Source organism: Eulemur rufifrons, chromosome 9 (genome assembly GCF_041146395.1).
Source record: "Eulemur rufifrons isolate Redbay chromosome 9, OSU_ERuf_1, whole genome shotgun sequence".
In the NCBI taxonomy this organism is placed as follows: Eukaryota; Metazoa; Chordata; class Mammalia; order Primates; family Lemuridae; genus Eulemur; species Eulemur rufifrons.
Window position 1 is genome coordinate 54,571,896 of NC_090991.1, and position 15,230 is coordinate 54,587,125.

Sequence of the window (15,230 nt, forward strand, 5' to 3'; positions counted from 1 at the left end):
GCCCACATCCATTTCCCTGGACATCTCCCTATAGCACACTTATTTTTCCTTTCAGCCCTATGTTGGCGGTGACTTACCTGAAAATCTTAACTGATCATTGACCCCTTGAAGGCATTATTGTGTGCGCAAATTATTTATTTAATGGTTACAAGATTTTGTCATTTGTTAACTAAGACAGCCATGAGCTATTTCAGTTATCCCATGTGTTCAGGCAATTCCCACTTAAAAACCAACTTCCAGTGATAACCAGTCATTGGGAAGAAAATGTCAGCTCAAAGGGCCAGCTAAGTAGGTAAAGCTACCCACGTCTAGCATGCACAGCCCGCTAGTGTGCTAAAGGAGAACGTCCCTGATTGACTACATTAGGTGCTAAGTGTAATGTTGCTTATCGGTTGGGGAGGTGGATGGAGAAAACCTGAGGCCTTGGGCTGAATAACAATGGATCGGAGCCACGATTAGCATATATATCGCGTTCTGCTGCTTCCCTAATCCCCTCACGTTCGTTAATTAAGCTTACACTCAATCATTATGAATCTCGTTTCCAGCTGGAAAAAACAAGCACCAGGAAAGTGTTTTTCCCCAGGAGAGCAAATGCTAACAAAACTCTCTCTGCAGGGTATTCTGGGGACAGTCCTTTTGTGGGGGCGGGACCCGGCGGCCTGGGGCTCCTCGCGCCGGTCACTCATCCGGGCTCCAGCTGTCCCGGGGCGCCAGGCGATAACGCTCGCGGGGGAACTTGAGGGCGGACGTGTGCGTGTGTGACTACGCAGGGCCTCCGCGAGGCGGCCACGAGTGCCCGAGGACCACGGCTGGCAGCCCCGCCGCTGGGAAGCGGCCCCTGGCGGTGGCGGTGGCGGCCACAGCGCCTCCAAGGCAACGAGGGCAGGCAGCGGCTGCGCAAGGCGCTCCCGGAAGTGACGTTACCGGAAGGGACGTGCGGGCTGAGGCATGGCTCAGAAGGCGGCTGATCGGCCGCCGAAGGAAACCCTGTCGCTCTGGACACGGTAATGTGGTCGGGCGACGCGCAGGCGCCGGGGGCTGAGGCCACACGGCCTTTCGCGGACCCCTCGGCCTCGCAACGCCCCTGCTGTGGACTCGGAGCGGCCGGCGCCCGGCCCGCTGCCGCGCGGGCGAAAGAGCTCTCGGGAGTTGTAGTCCGCGGGGGCGGGCGCTGCTGTGGCCTCGCCGGCGAGTCCCTTGCCCTCCCCCGAAGGAGAGGGGCTAAGACCCGGGGGACTGGCTGCCGGAACCAGAGGACGCCGCGGCCTCAGGGGTGGAGTGGGGGAGCCTGGGGTGGCCCAGTTTGACCTTCCGTCCTCCTAGGGAGCAAGCCCGGCTGAAGGCCCGCGTCGTAGACCGGGACACCGAGGCGTGGCAGCGGGACCCCGCCTTCTCGGGCCTGCAGAGGGTCGGGGGCGTTGACGTGTCCTTCGTGAAAGGGGACAGTGTCAGCGCCTGTGCCTCCCTAGTGGTGCTCAGCTACCCTGAGCTCAAGGTAACCGGGAGGGATGCTGAGCTAGGGCCGGCCCCTCGGTGGGTTCGGGCGCAGGTCAGTCGCAGCTCAGAGACGGGCTCCAGGACAGAACCCCGCGTCTGGTTTTGTAGAATTTCATTAATAGGTTGGGGAGGCTTGGAGGGCGAAAGAAGGCAAAAACGACGGAAATTGTGTGATTAAGAATTGACTCATGATCTTTACTTCCAAGTCTGCTTGTCATCTTGGGTTCCTCATCTCAGTGACCAGCAGCACCACACCCCCAGTTCCCCAAGCCGGAAATCTCTGTCTTCCTGGGCCCCTCCCTTCCCCTCAATGTCCAGTTGCTTACCAGCTCCCTTTTTTCGGTGTCTTAAATGTCACTGAAATCTGTCCCCTTGGCTGCATCCTCTCAGCCTGCTTCCCTTCCTGTGCTGCTGTCACCTCTCCTGTAGGTTCCTCAGCAGTATCTTCGTGTGTGCCCAGGCGGTCCTTTCTCGGTAGTGGCGGCAGAGTGATTTTCCTAAAAAGCAAGTGTGATTGTGGCACCACACTTCAGTTCCCTTCCCTGACCTCATGGTAAATGAAGTTCACTCTTGTTGCCATGCCTTAAAAGCCCTTGGTGATCTGTCCCCTGCTTAATGTGGTGCCATGGGCTCAGCTGTCACCACTACCCTCAGCCCTTCCCACACCCTACAACCCACTTGGAATCCCTCAAACACACCATGCTGTATTTGGCTGCCCGACCTTTGCAGTAGTATTTCCTCTGCTGGAATATTCTTCACCTGGATAATTCCTCTTCATCTGTTGGGCTCAGTTTAGACATTACTCTCTCCAGTAAGCCCCCCTCTCATCCCACCAGACCAGGAGTTGCCGCTCAGCACCCTCATCTTCATCCGTTCAGGCTGCCGCAGCAAAGTGCCTTAGGCTGGGAAGCTTACAACAGAAATCTATTTCTCACGGTTCTAGGGAGGCTGGAAGTCTGAGATCAGGGTGCCAGCATGGTCTGGTCCTGGTGAGGGCCCTCTGCAAGCTTGTTCACTGCCAACTTCTCACTGTGTCCTCACATGGTGATAAAATCACCTCCACAAAGGCCCCATCTCTTAATACCGTATGGGATATAATTTAAACATATGAATTTGGGAGGACACAAACATTCAGACCCTGTAATAGCAAGCCTCTACTACTTCTTTGTCACACTGGAATGGAACTGGCCTGTCTCCCTTATCAGAATGTAAACTCCACGATGGTATAGAAACCATGTCATTTGCCCACCAGTGGTAGCCTCGGCACCTAGCCCCATGCCTGGCATATAGAAGACATTTGAATCTTTCTGAAATAGAGTGGTGATTCTCTTAGAGTGAACAGCTCAGGAAGCCTTGGCTAAAGAAGCGTTTGACAAGGAAACCTTTGCGAATCCTCAGCTTTGGTGGTTCCCCTGTCATTGCTCCTCTGCCTGCTCCCAAGGATGGCAGGCATCTTCCTGGCTCTGCGGCTTTGTGCGCTACTTGGAAGGTCCCTTTCAGTCCACATTCAGCACAGATGTATTGAGTGCCCACTGTGGGCTCAGATCTGGGTCTTTGGCGGTCCCTGCCCTTAGAGGTCCCCTGGCCAGTGTGTAGGCTAGCCCTGGGGTCAGAGCACAGTCTCGGGAGCCAGATCGCTCACACTCGTGCCCCAGCTCTGCCACTGCCCCCCCTCCACTCGGCTTCTGCTTCCTCTTCTGTAACTTGAGGAAGATGATGGTATTGATACCCAGTTCACAGGGTGGGGGAATAAATGAGTGCGTGTGTGGAAAGCGGTGAGCACAGCATTCCCTTCTCCCTCCAACTTTCCCTGGCTCTGAATTAGCTGCCCCCTTGTCTGCGTCCAGGGCCTCTCTAATGCATGTGCCGTTACACACCGCTCACGTCGCATTAAAGCGAGCTGTTGACAATTCTGTTTTTCCCGCTGACTGTAGGTTCTCAGGGGTCATACCCCCAAGCAGAGTGCCTGCTACTTGGGTATTTAGTCAGCATTTGTTGCCCCTGGCTGTGAAAGCTTGGCCAGGGAAAGGATTTCGGAGTATCCTTGTCCATTTGTTTCCAAATGCCTGACCATGGACCTGAAGAATCGGCATTACCTGGAAGTGTTTAGAAATACAGATTCCGTGGGCAAATCCATAGCGACAGAAAGTAGATCGGCGGTTGCCTAGGGCTAGGGGGTTGCATGAATGGGGAGTGACTGCTAGTGGGGGCAAGACTTATTTTGGGGGCAAGGACAATGTTCTAAAATTGGATTATGGTGACAGTTGCATAGCTCTGTAGATACAAAAACCACGGAATTATATACTTTAAACAAGTGAATTTTGTGGTGTGTAAATTAAATCTCAGGAAAGCTGTTAAAAAAAATACAGATTCCAGAGCCCCACCCCACGTATTGGGGGAAGAAAATCTCCAGAGTCCAGCGTGGGGGTCAGCTTCTTAAAACAAGCTTCCCTGTGGTTGTGCAGCAAGGCTGGAGTGGGGCGCCACTGTCCGCCTTCCGCAAGGTCAGGAGCCCTTTTCTCAGCATCCCTGACAGCGACAGCCTCACGACATGGCCATGCCCCGGCTGGACGCTGAAGCACGGCCAGCTCATTCTCCTCCATGGGGAGCTGAAACGTTCTCGTCTGCATCCTGCCCGTGGATTCTGCCTTCAGGCAGCAAAACACAGAACAGATCCCCCCGCCCCCCGCCCCCCACCCCCCACCGCTGAAACAGCTCCTCACTCCCCTCCTCGTCTGCTCCGTCCCGAAAGGCTGCAGTGGGTACCTGTCCTTCACTCGAGGATGGCTCTCTGGTGCCCTCGTTAGCAGGGTCCATCTTTACACCTGGCACCCAGAATTGAACACAGCACCTCAAATTAGTTCAACCCAGTGCAGTGGACCTGCCATTCACACACCATTTCTGTCAGTGCAGCTGAAAACACTGTTAGCTTTCTAGGGGGCCTGTGTCACTGGCTTATGTTGAAACTGTCAGATCTTCTCAGAGGTCACCGGCCTTCAGATTTGGCCCCCACACTAATTGCACAAGTGACTTTTCTTTTCTCAGATTTTTTATTTGAAAATGTACAAACATACCAAAAAAATGAAAAAAAAGTACACTGAAAACCTATATACCTCTGCTTAGATTTAACTGTTGCTGATTTTGCCGTATCTTATGTGTAAGTGTGTGTGCTTACTGCACAGTTTGAGAGTGCATCCCAGCAGTTGTGACCGCTCACCTCTGAATACACCAGCAGGCCTGTCCTGAGAATGACATTGTCCTGCATAACTGCAGTGTCATTATCACACCTGTGAAAAACCATAGTAATCCCACAGCGTCACCTGAACCCCATTACATGTTCGCATCTCCCCGTGTTTCATCCTGCCAAGCCTACAGCTGAAATCGCCCCAGAAGCAGCGGTGGCATTCCCACAAGGGAGTGCCCCGTGTTGTCCCAAGATGGGCCAGTTGGGCTCCCCAAGAGAGAAGCAGTGAATGCCAGGACATCCGTCCAAAGCATTTACTAGGGGAACTTACAGACCGAGGGGCTGCAGTGTGTCCTCCAGGTAGACAGCCAGAGAAAGGGGTATGCCACTCGGGTGTGCCCATGCCAGGGGTTCAGGGTGTGGAGTTTCATGAGGGTTTAAGGAATTGACTCAGGGCCGAGGCCAGTTGCTGTCAGTGCTTTGAGGCAACAACCTAGATACCCTTACCAGGCTGGGGAATGTTCAGGCCTGCCGGGAGGAACCTGCAGCTGGCCGGGGTCAGAGCGGCCAAGGCACTCTGTGATTCTCAGCCACGGCACGGAAAGCAGCAGGTGCCGGGGGCTACACCCCACTTGTCCCTATTGTGCTTCTAGAAGCTGGTTTCATTTTGTTTTCTGGCCTGCAGAGTTTTAACATGTATGTTACGTTCACCATTGTGACATAAACATGGTCGCTGTAGGATTTTTGTTCAGTATGTTGCCTGTTTTGTTCACTTGTTCCCCACTGAGATTCCTCTTGAGTTGACTGTTCTGGATCGGATTCTCCAGGCATGCAGTGGCTCCTTCTTTTCTTTGGGGAAAAGCTGCCGGACCCTGCTTTCGAGCGCTGGCGCGCACAGCTTCATTGATCCCGTGTCCGCTGGGTCTCTGCCTGCCTGCTTTCTCCGTCGCTTTTAACCTTTCTTTATATTTCATTTTCTCTCCTCAGTGGCTCTTACTGTACTTGCAGTCTGAATTGTCCCTCCTTGGTCACTTTGTACCGTGGTCTTCATTCTGAGACTGTCCTGATCAGGACCCGCCACGCCCTGCTGTCGCCTGTGCTGCCCAGCATGGTGTCCGGGCAGCTCTGCTGCTGGGCCGTGTCCTTCCCCACGGAGGTGCACGCCACCGTGGTGGCTCGTCCCCTCCTCACGCCGCGGGCAGAGGTTATGGGGTAGGGGTTCTCCTCTCCTGTTGATCTCTCTGGTTTTTGGAACTTGTGCAGGGAGGTCTGGACATGCACAGCCACCCGTCGTCCTATGGGAACTCAGGCCACGCTTGAACTCCACGCGTGTCCCTATGAAAAGTCACCTTTCACAGGGGGTTCCGCGGTCCAGCTTCCTGGGCTCACTGTAAATCCAAATTCTCTTTTCAGTCCTGGGACTGGACCCTCCCCACTTTGGGTCGTTGATAAGTTTCCTATGGGCTATTGATGACAGTGTTGAAAGGACAAGCTCCAGCCCTCCACGCGAATACAGAGGCATCAGTTCTCTGAGGTGTATTTGATTATTGCCCCCGCCTCTGGAGGAGCGGAAGTTGTAATTTGCCATCCTGGGTGCCACGAAGCCACGGCATCCTCCCCTTCCTCTCTGGGAGTGTTTGCAGCCTTAGGGTTCTGCTTAGACTCTCCTGTCCACTGGGACCCCTGTTCTCTCTCAGACCGTCTCGCTCTGAGATCACGCCTGTGCTGTTTCTGAGTTACTTGAAATCTCTTCATGAAGCCAGTGTCGCCTGCCTTGTTCTGGCAACCTCTTTGAAGACATGGCCTTTCCCCCAGGGCCCCGCATAGTGTAAATGCAATATTGGCTCTTCACACCGTGCTTTGTGCAAGTGCTTTCTCGTACTTTGTCTTCTTTGAGCCTCCAACAGCCCACAGCCCACGGAGGTGGGGGGTAGGGTAGGTGTCAGCTCTAATTTACAAAGGAGGAGACTTGAGGAGGGCAAGGGGCGGGCGGGCCGAGGCTGGCCACCAACCTTAGGCAAGTTCTGGAGAGAGACACAGACGCAGGGGTCCTCCTACAGACCAGGTCCTGGGGGCTCCTTCCAAATGACATCGAGGTGAATTCCCAGCACCTATTTGCAGGACACATCCTCTAGTCCTTTCTTTCCAACCCATCACCCAATGGGGGGCAGTGGGGGAGAGGGAGGGCCAGTGGGGGAGAGGGAGGGCCAGTGGGGGAGAGGGAGGGCCGTTGGCATGAAGGATGAAAGAGCTGGTGGCCTGCAGGGTGGAGGGAGGGGCGGGTGGCCGGGGGTCACGCCCGCCCACTGACCAGTGTGCCCCGTGGCAGGTGGTGTACGAGGAGAGCCGCATGGTCAGCCTGACGGCCCCCTACGTGTCAGGCTTCCTGGCCTTCCGAGAGGTGCCGTTCCTGGTGGATGCCGTGCGGCGGCTGCAGGCGAAGGAGCCGGGCCTCGTGCCCCAGGCAGGTGCCGAGTTCCCAGGACAGGAGGAAGGCCCCTCCGCTTCCCCTGGGGGAGGAAGGCCCCCTGCAGGCTGCTGCCGCCGCCATAGCAGGGAGAGACCACGTGAGCTTTCTGGAGGAGAGGAGTGAGATTTTCTCTGATAGAAAGCTGGATGCCAGAAGCGGCAGTCCCCACTGTCTGCCCCAGGGACGGCCCCGGACTAAGGGCCAAGGGGCGGCTCAGCTGACCCTGTGACTCTCCCCGTGGCTCTGCAGGTCATTCTCGTGGATGGAAACGGGGTGCTCCACCACCGAGGTAATCCTGCTCCTGAAAGAGAGGGTCAGGGAGGGCACCTCTGACGTCCCCTGCACAAAGTGCCGTGAGCCCTTGGCCAGCCGGCACCCGCAGCTCCTTTCTTGGCTCATTTTCTCGGTCAGGACACATAATTTTCCACCCAGGAAATGACCCCCCCTTTTTCCGTGCTCCTGCCCACCCCCTGCCTCCCCCACAGTGCCCTGCACTGGCCCAGGTGCCACCATCAGTTTAGACCTGACCACTACGAGACGTCACAGGGTCCGAGCTCAGAGTAGCCTTCCCTGCGGCTGCCCGCCCCCATCTGCCAGCCAGGCCCTCCTCCGAAACCAGACAGTAGCGCCCGTCCCCGCCCCCCCCATACTGGGGACCTGTGGCCCAGGGAGCAGTGCTGGAGGAGCTGGGCTCTCTACCCTCAGATGCAAACATGAGGGCGGCGCAGCTGCAGCCCCAGACGAGGCCTCCTGGCGGCTGTCCCCAGAGCCTGGGGGTCCAGAGCCAAAGGGTGGCCACATGCCTGCCTAGACACAGTGCCGGGACTCTGGCTACTACAAGTGCGGGCCGCCTGGCAGGAGGCCCAGTTGTGGAGGGGCCAGATGCAGAGACCAGAGGGTAGCTGCTAAGGGGAGAGGAGCTGGAGCCCAGAAAATGAGGAGAAACGGGGCAAGGTGTCCCGAGCGAGTGCACCAGTGAGGCAGCCAACCACGACAGGCGAAGGGAGGCCCCCCGCCCAGCCTTACACCCGGGAAATCGGGGCAGAGGGGCCTCATCTCCCGGTGGCCTGGTCTCGGGTCAGTCTCCCCGGCCCTCTGCCCATCCACAGCCCTCTGCGCACTTGGGCAAGTTCTCGGTGAGATTCTGGTTTGTCCGATCCCCACATCTCTAGGCTGCAGGGCTCACGCGCCCCAGCCACACCCTCTGTTCCCTGGCAGGCTTCGGGGTGGCCTGTCACCTTGGCGTCCTTACGGGTCTGCCCTGCATTGGGGTAGCCAAGAAACTTCTGCACGTGGACGGGCTGAAGAACAACGCCCTGCACAAGGAGAAGGTAAACAGGAGCCCAAGGCCTGGGCACGGGGACACCTCAGGTGCGGCCTGGCCTGCGCACGCTGTCCCTGGTTCCCAGCCTGGAGTGAGGAAGACCCGCTCTCCCCTGGGGCCGCCCTGCTTTCCTCTCTGTGTCCCGTGGGCAGTGCTGGGACTCCCTGAGCTCCCCTCCTGCCTCTCTCGTCCCCCTCACCTCTGCTGCCGTGGCACCCCAAGTAGGTCCTGGGGACAGGACTGGCTTCCAAGCCATCCCAGCGGTGCTTGGTGCTTTTCCCACTCCTGCCCCAGTCCAGCCACCTGTCCCCTCCCCTGGACACTCAGGTGTTCGTGGTCTCCAGGCCCAGCCCCTGTGCCACACACCACGGCCCACCCAGAGCTGCCCCCACCACCCTTCCTCCCTACCTTTGCCCACGTCTCCCTCCTCCGGGTCCCTGAGGCTGGCACTGGGAATGTGACACCCCCTCTAGTGGGAGCCGGTGACATAACTGGCTCTCCTGCGGGATGGCAAGTTCCGAGAGCAAAGACCACGCCTCTTGTTTCTCTGGGCTCTTGAGCTCCTGCATGGAGCATTTGCTCAGTGAGTCTGTTGAGTTGACAGGGACCGGGTTTTTTGAGTTGAATCAAATATGCCCAAAGCGGAAAGAGCAGCAGGAACTGAGTGGCCTCGGCGCTGGTCGTGGCCCACTGGGCAGCGGGTGACTCCTGTGTATCTGCCAGTCTGGCACCTCTGTGTGCCAGCGCTGTGGCCCTGGGCCTTCCCTCAGCCCGTCGCCAGGGTTGGACAAGGCCTGTGGGCAGTGCCCTGACGCAGGCCCGACCGCGCCACCGCCTGCATGCTCGGTGCTGCCCAGGCTTGCAACTGTGTCCCGCTGGGGCTCCCATGTGCGATCAGGCCCTTCCCGTCCCTGGCCTGGCAGCTGCTGTTTCAGTAGTAGCCAGTGCCGCCGGCCCTTCACCGAGAAAAGACCTGCTTTGCCAAGTGTTTTCCCGTTTTCCAGATTCAGCTCCTGCAGGCTGGAGGAGACTCGTTCCCTCTGACGGGAGAATCTGGGACCGTCCTGGGAATGGTGCGTGGCCCGGGCCCTGTGCCCCAGTAGGGGCCTGTGTCAGAGAGGCAGGGTGGCCTGGGCAGGGGCTTCTCCACACACGCATGGGCGTGCGCATGCACAGACACGCATGCGCTCCCTCGTGCCCAGTCCGGATGGTGTTCATCGCCCCCTCTTCCGGCCACAGTGGCCCTGGGATGTGGTGTGTGCACTTGTGTCCTCCCCACCCACCATGGTGCGGGGCCCACCCTGTCCCCAGAGAGCAGGAAAGCTTCCTGAGAGCACCCATACCTCCAGGCTCCCTCCTGCCGCCCGGGACATTTTGTCAGAGCCACCAAGGCTGGCCCTGACCCTGTCCCAGTGGCCAGTGCATAGGACTGCCCTTGCCTTCCTTGTCATAGGCCCTGAGGAGCCACGACCACAGCTCCAAGCCCCTCTATATCTCTGTGGGCCACAAGATGGGCCTGGAGACGGCTGTGCGCCTGACCCAGCGCTGCTGCAGGTTCCGGATCCCCGAGCCCGTGCGCCAGGTGGGTGGGTGGCCGCAGGGTGTGGCGTGGGGACATGCTTCTTGGTCCCCACCATCTGCCCTTCAGGAGCTCCTCATCAGTTCACTTGGGGTCAGAGCCCAGTGACGTGAGGACAGGACCCCAGGCAAGGGCAGGTCCACAGCACCTTGCTGGAGAGCCTGGCCGGCCCCTGCTGGGTCCCAGGGGCAGGAGCGTGGACCCGAGGCTATGGAGCTCCCAGGAGGTCATCTGCTGTGCCCCGCACGCAGCCTCAGCCTCTCCGAGCCTCCCCTGCCCAGATGCCAGGGTTGCTTGAGAGTCATTTGGTATCAGCGCGGTGTCCCAGCTCCCCAGTCGGCCCCTCAGGGCCTGGAGGGAGGACGCCCTTGCAGGACTGCTGCACTGGCACCTGGGACCAGTCAGGGGACTTAGGGGGGTGGCCACACTGGGCACCCAGCACCTTAACTGGAGCTCTGGGGTGCAGGGGGTCAGAGCTCTGTGAACCTGTCAGCTTGGCGGAGAAAGAACTCGCCTTCGTGGTGAGAGACACAGCTGGGTGCAAGATGGCCCCTGCTGGCCTTGCTGTGCTCAACCTTGGCCAGGGGCCCCCATGGTCTGCTGCTTCCCCCTCTTCCCTGCTCGTTGCCCCACAGCGTGCGCTGGTGGCCACCCGGCAGAGGGGCAGGGCTTGCAGCGCAGTGGAAATGCCCCCGGCCACTCCCACCTCCTGGGCCTTGGGCCTCCCGGCTACAGCGTGCGGCGCGGCCTCCAGGGGGCAGCAGCAGCCCGCACACCTCCGTGGCACTCGGCCTCGCTCTCTCCCCATCCCGGGCATTGCTGAGTCGTAGGTACGTGGGCTCCCAAGCCTGGGAGCTGTGTCCCCTTTCCCTGGGAGCCCTTTCCTCTTCCTTTCCAACCCACCCGTGTGGCCTGAGAGAAAACGCAAGAAACCCCTCCAAGCCTTCAGCCCCGGGAACTCTAGATTGCGCTGCCACAGACCCGCTGGGTGCGGTGCGGCAGGCCTCTGTCCCTCTCTGCCTCGATTTGCCTGACGGGTGCAGTGGCCCCTGTCCTTGCCAGGGAGGGGCCAGCTGGCCTGTAAGGTACCTTGAGCACCTAGAAATTGGGCAAGGGTTCCGTGCTCAGCACTGTGAAGAGCTTGCCAAATCCTGGGGCTACAGCCCAGAGAAAGAAGAGCCAGCGATGGATAGGACGTGCCGCCCACCCTGCACCCGGGAGCCCGCAGCCTCCCCACTGCCGGGAGGGAGCAACGGTCCCGTCCGTCAGGATGGCTCTGGCTCGTGGCAGATTTTCTTCCTGGGCCCACTCGCCTCTTAAGAGTTTTCCCTCCGGACTCGGCCTCCAGAAGCTCCTGGGAGAGCGTGCGTGGTGGGGCAGCGTCTGCCCTCTCCCGTCGTGGTGTCTGGGCCCTTCGCTGCTCTGGCGCAGCGCCCTCCTGCCCGCCAGGCTGGGCTGCTGCAGGGGAAGGCGGGAGGGGCCGCCTCTCCCTCATGGGGCGCCTGCCCACCCGCCCCTCCCTGTGAGCTGAAGCAGGAGCAGTCTGAGGGATTAGCTGTCGCTGTCGGTCAGTCATGTGGCCCTGAAGCTAATCTGAGCCCTTCTGAGCTTGGATCAGGGGCTTCCCAAGGCCACCCTGCCCAGGGGCTTCCCACTGAGACCTGAGCCCCGTTCCATGGACCTCCGAGCTGGCATCTGCCCTGGTCCCCGCCTGCAGCCCACAGGCCCTCTTTATTCTGGTGATCTGGGAGATGGGACAGGGGTGGCCACTGGTACTACTCGGGGAGATGGGACAGACTGGCTGGGCTGAGAGTCCTTGGAGAAGAGAGTTTAGCAGGAAAACCTTTGGCTGAAGCAAAACCTGCAGGGAAGCACAGGCTGTAACCCAGTGAAAGCTGAGCAGCTCCAGCTGACACGGGGAGGAGACCCAGGACCCCACCCTCAGCCGATCCCCTCGAGGCTACTCGGGCCCTTCGGGGACTGCCAGGCTCGGTTTGGAAACTGCTGTTGCAGGGCCTTGACCCTGAGGTTCTGGGCAGCCCTGTCACCCACACAGCAATGGGCCACTGCCCCGATCCCCAGAAAGCAGTGTCCGGCAAAGCAGTGTCCATGCGGCACCTGCGCTGGGCTGTTGGGCAGGGCAGGGTGGTCCAAAGGCCAGCTCAGGATCTGGCACCACTCCCGTCTCTTCCAGGCTGACATCCGCTCCCGAGAGCACATCCGCAAGACCCTGGAGCTCCCTGGGCCACCCGCGCTCGGGCGGGAGAGGTGAGTGTCTGGAGAGGCCGGAGCAAGTGCATGAAGGAGGTGTCTGGCAGACACCCAGGTGGGGGGCACAGGAGAGGTCCTCGAAGGGAGGGAAGCGTGGTGTGGACCCCGAGTCTATCAAGAACTGTCCAGAAACGCCATCCCTCCACAGAGCCCTCAGACCATGGCTGTCTGGCCCAAGCCCCACCACCCAACAGGGCTGGCCCCAGCCATTCTCAACCCATTAACCTGTAAGGCACCGAGGCACAGGCTCTGCAGGAAGTACATGGCCTCTGGGGTCAGACACGACCAGCCGTGCACAAGCCGCGGTGCTGTCTGCACCCTCTGAGGCTCAGTGTCCTCACCCCCAAGGCAAGTGTGGTCATTCCTCTCCTGTCGGTTCCCGTGAGACAGAGCGAGGCCGTGCGGGCACAAGGCCGTCACAGCTCACAACGCAAGGCCCTGTCCTAAACACGTTGCACAGACTGTTCAATCCTTTTAGCAGCCTTGCTGTGAGGCTGATCCCATTTGACAGATGAGGAAGCTGAGGCACAGAGCATTGATAAGCAGCAGAGCGGGTTTCAGCTGGCAGTGTGGATTCCAGGCCTTGCATCTGAGCTTCCGCGCCCAGCGGCTGCTCCCTGTCCCTGAGCGGGGGTTGCCAGGCGCCCCAGGCCTGGGGTCTGCCCGCCCCCTCCTGATGAGCTACTCGGGACCGGCTCTTCCTTTGTGCTCATTTTCCCTCCAAGCCGGTGGCTGTCCCTAGGCCTTCCTAAGCTGCTTTCAGAACGGAGGGAGCGGTGGCGGGGACCGCTGAGCTCTCCCAGGGTCAAGGGCTGCCCAGTTCGGCCATCACATCCTGCCTTGGCCCACAGCAGGCCCTGGGGACCCAGATCTGCCTGGGGAACAAGGGGAGTCCAGGCTGGAGCTGGCATTTGACGCTGTTCCTTTCTCAGTGTCGTGACCAGGAGCCAGAAAGCGCAGGGGCCAAAGACCGGCCCCGAAGGAGGCTCAGAAGAGCCCACCAGTGCGGGCGGGCCCCCAGCACACCGCAGCCAAGGCCCCAGGACACACCTGGAAGCCCCAAAGCCAGGCTCCCAAGAGCAGCAGGGCAAGGCTGGCCGTTGAGTGGAGCTGGGCACCGTGAAGATGCAAAGGCCACCGGCCACCCAACTCCGGCCTTGGGACCGTGACCACCGCCAGGGGCTGGTCTCTAGGGACTTTGGGAAAGCTCACCCCACAGCTGCAGGTAGAGCGCCCAGTCCCTAAGGACACACTGCACCACTCATGGGGACGTAGCACACACAGCCCCGCTTGGGCTGGGTTGGAGGTGGCCGTCCCTGCCTGCTCTGGCATCAGCTGGTGGTCCCTGGTCAGGGTGCCTTAGTGGAGGACAGCCCACGGGCCAGTGCCAGCCCCGACAGCGCAGGAGACTGCCTTCCTGGAGTCCACCAGCCCGGACAAGCACCCGCAGCTGCTGCTCCACCCGCCCCTTCGAACATACCGGCCTCTGCTTGCTCGTTTCTTTCGTTTTTCGGGGTTCGTTTGTAATCCAGGCCCCAGCGCAGCCATGCTGAGCAGCCTCTGCCCTGTCCTGGGAGCGGTCCGAGCTGGGGTGGCCGGGCCTCGGTACCCGCCTTCTGTCCATCGGGCCCCTGACACCTGTGCCGCCCGTCGTGCAGCTGCACGGCCTGGGAGGAGGGGGAGGGGAGCCTCATCTCAGCCAAGGGAGGGGCCAGGGTGGGGGACACACGGGGCAGTCCGCGCTGTGGGGCAGGGTGCCGTGTCCCCTCTCCCCACTGCTCTGACCCTAAAGCCCCTTTGTAGGGCTGGACTGCAGGGGCAGAGGTGCAGAGGAGGCCCAGCCTATGTAGCTGCCCTCACTTGATGGTGCAGCCTGTATTCTAGAAATTTCTGCAGGAAGTGGGCCCACTCCAGGACAAGTGGGGCTGTGGGTGCAGAGCCCACGGGACCCCTCTCCATGGCAGAGCAGGTGAGGGAGGAGGGAGGGGCCTGTTGGGGCTGGCCGGGCCAGCAGGTGCCATCGGGTGCTGCGGACTCCCTGCCTGCCCATTGGGGTGACCAGGTTCCAGCGTGTTCCACAGGTGCCTGCTCAAGGGGAGTCTTTGGGCAAGAGGACTGGCCCAGGTCCCGACTCCCGTTGGTGATGCGCTTTGTCCTCCTGGGCACCTGTGTGCCCCTCCCACGCAGGCTTCCACTGTCCCCATCCTGTGACTGAGGACACCCCCTGTGCTTGTCACAGCTGTGGGTGCACAGGGAGCCCCCACCCAGGAGAGCTCTTAGGGACATGCCTGAGGTCACTACGGTGTGGGGCTGGGTTTGGGCACGAGGACAGTAGGAACTGGCCGGGTCATTTCGGGCTGCTGTCCATCCGCACCGTGGGCCAGACCCACAGGACCGTTTTGCAGGGCGAGGGCACAAGCGTCGCCCCAGCTCGGTGGCTCAGGCCCTCTTGCCTCCGGGGTCAGCAGCCAAAGGAGGAGCCGTGCTGTCAGCCCTGGACACTCGGGCCTTTCTTTGGGGTCTAGCTTTCTTTAAGACCCCTACCCGGTGGACCAAGGGGTCCCTTCACCATGGAAGGGGGGTCTCCACCCTGCCCCACCCCAAAGCAGCAGCAGCTGGGGTTGGGGCAGACGGCCCCCAGCCCTGTCTTTCCACTCACAGGAGACAGGAAGGGCCTTGTGACAGTCCCCGTGGGTCAGTTGGGGGGGCATCCCCAGAAAGACTCCCAGGTGAGGCCAGCTGTATGAGTCACGACTGTCCTGCTTCTGGGTCAGGTTGGAAGGAGGTGTCAGGGGCAGAGGAGACCTGGCCACGTGCCCAGGGGACTGCCATGCATGGGGCCCACGCCGGTCTAGATATGACCGTTGCAGCAAGCACTGAGGCCCCCCTGGGGGAGGCCCAGGGC

General features: G+C 60.1%; 1 protein-coding gene across 3 annotated transcripts; it reads left to right on the forward strand.

Moving 5' to 3' along the window:
- The first annotated feature begins 948 nt into the window (after positions 1-948).
- On the forward strand, positions 949-14,808 carry ENDOV (endonuclease V). Of its 3 annotated transcripts, XM_069481784.1 has the most exons (10): positions 949-1,004; positions 1,324-1,495; positions 7,011-7,145; positions 7,401-7,440; positions 8,370-8,482; positions 9,480-9,548; positions 9,929-10,057; positions 12,249-12,305; positions 12,373-12,380; positions 13,270-14,808. In XM_069481784.1, exons 1-10 carry the CDS (start codon positions 949-951, stop codon positions 13,427-13,429), a joined length of 939 nt encoding a protein of 312 aa, XP_069337885.1. In that variant the 3' UTR covers positions 13,430-14,808. The 3 variants fall into 3 exon arrangements, with proteins under 3 accessions (XP_069337885.1, XP_069337884.1, XP_069337887.1); XM_069481783.1 differs by lacking the exon at positions 12,373-12,380 and having other exon boundaries at positions 12,249-12,322; positions 13,258-14,808; XM_069481786.1 differs by lacking the exon at positions 7,011-7,145.
- The last annotated feature ends 422 nt before the right edge of the window (positions 14,809-15,230 follow it).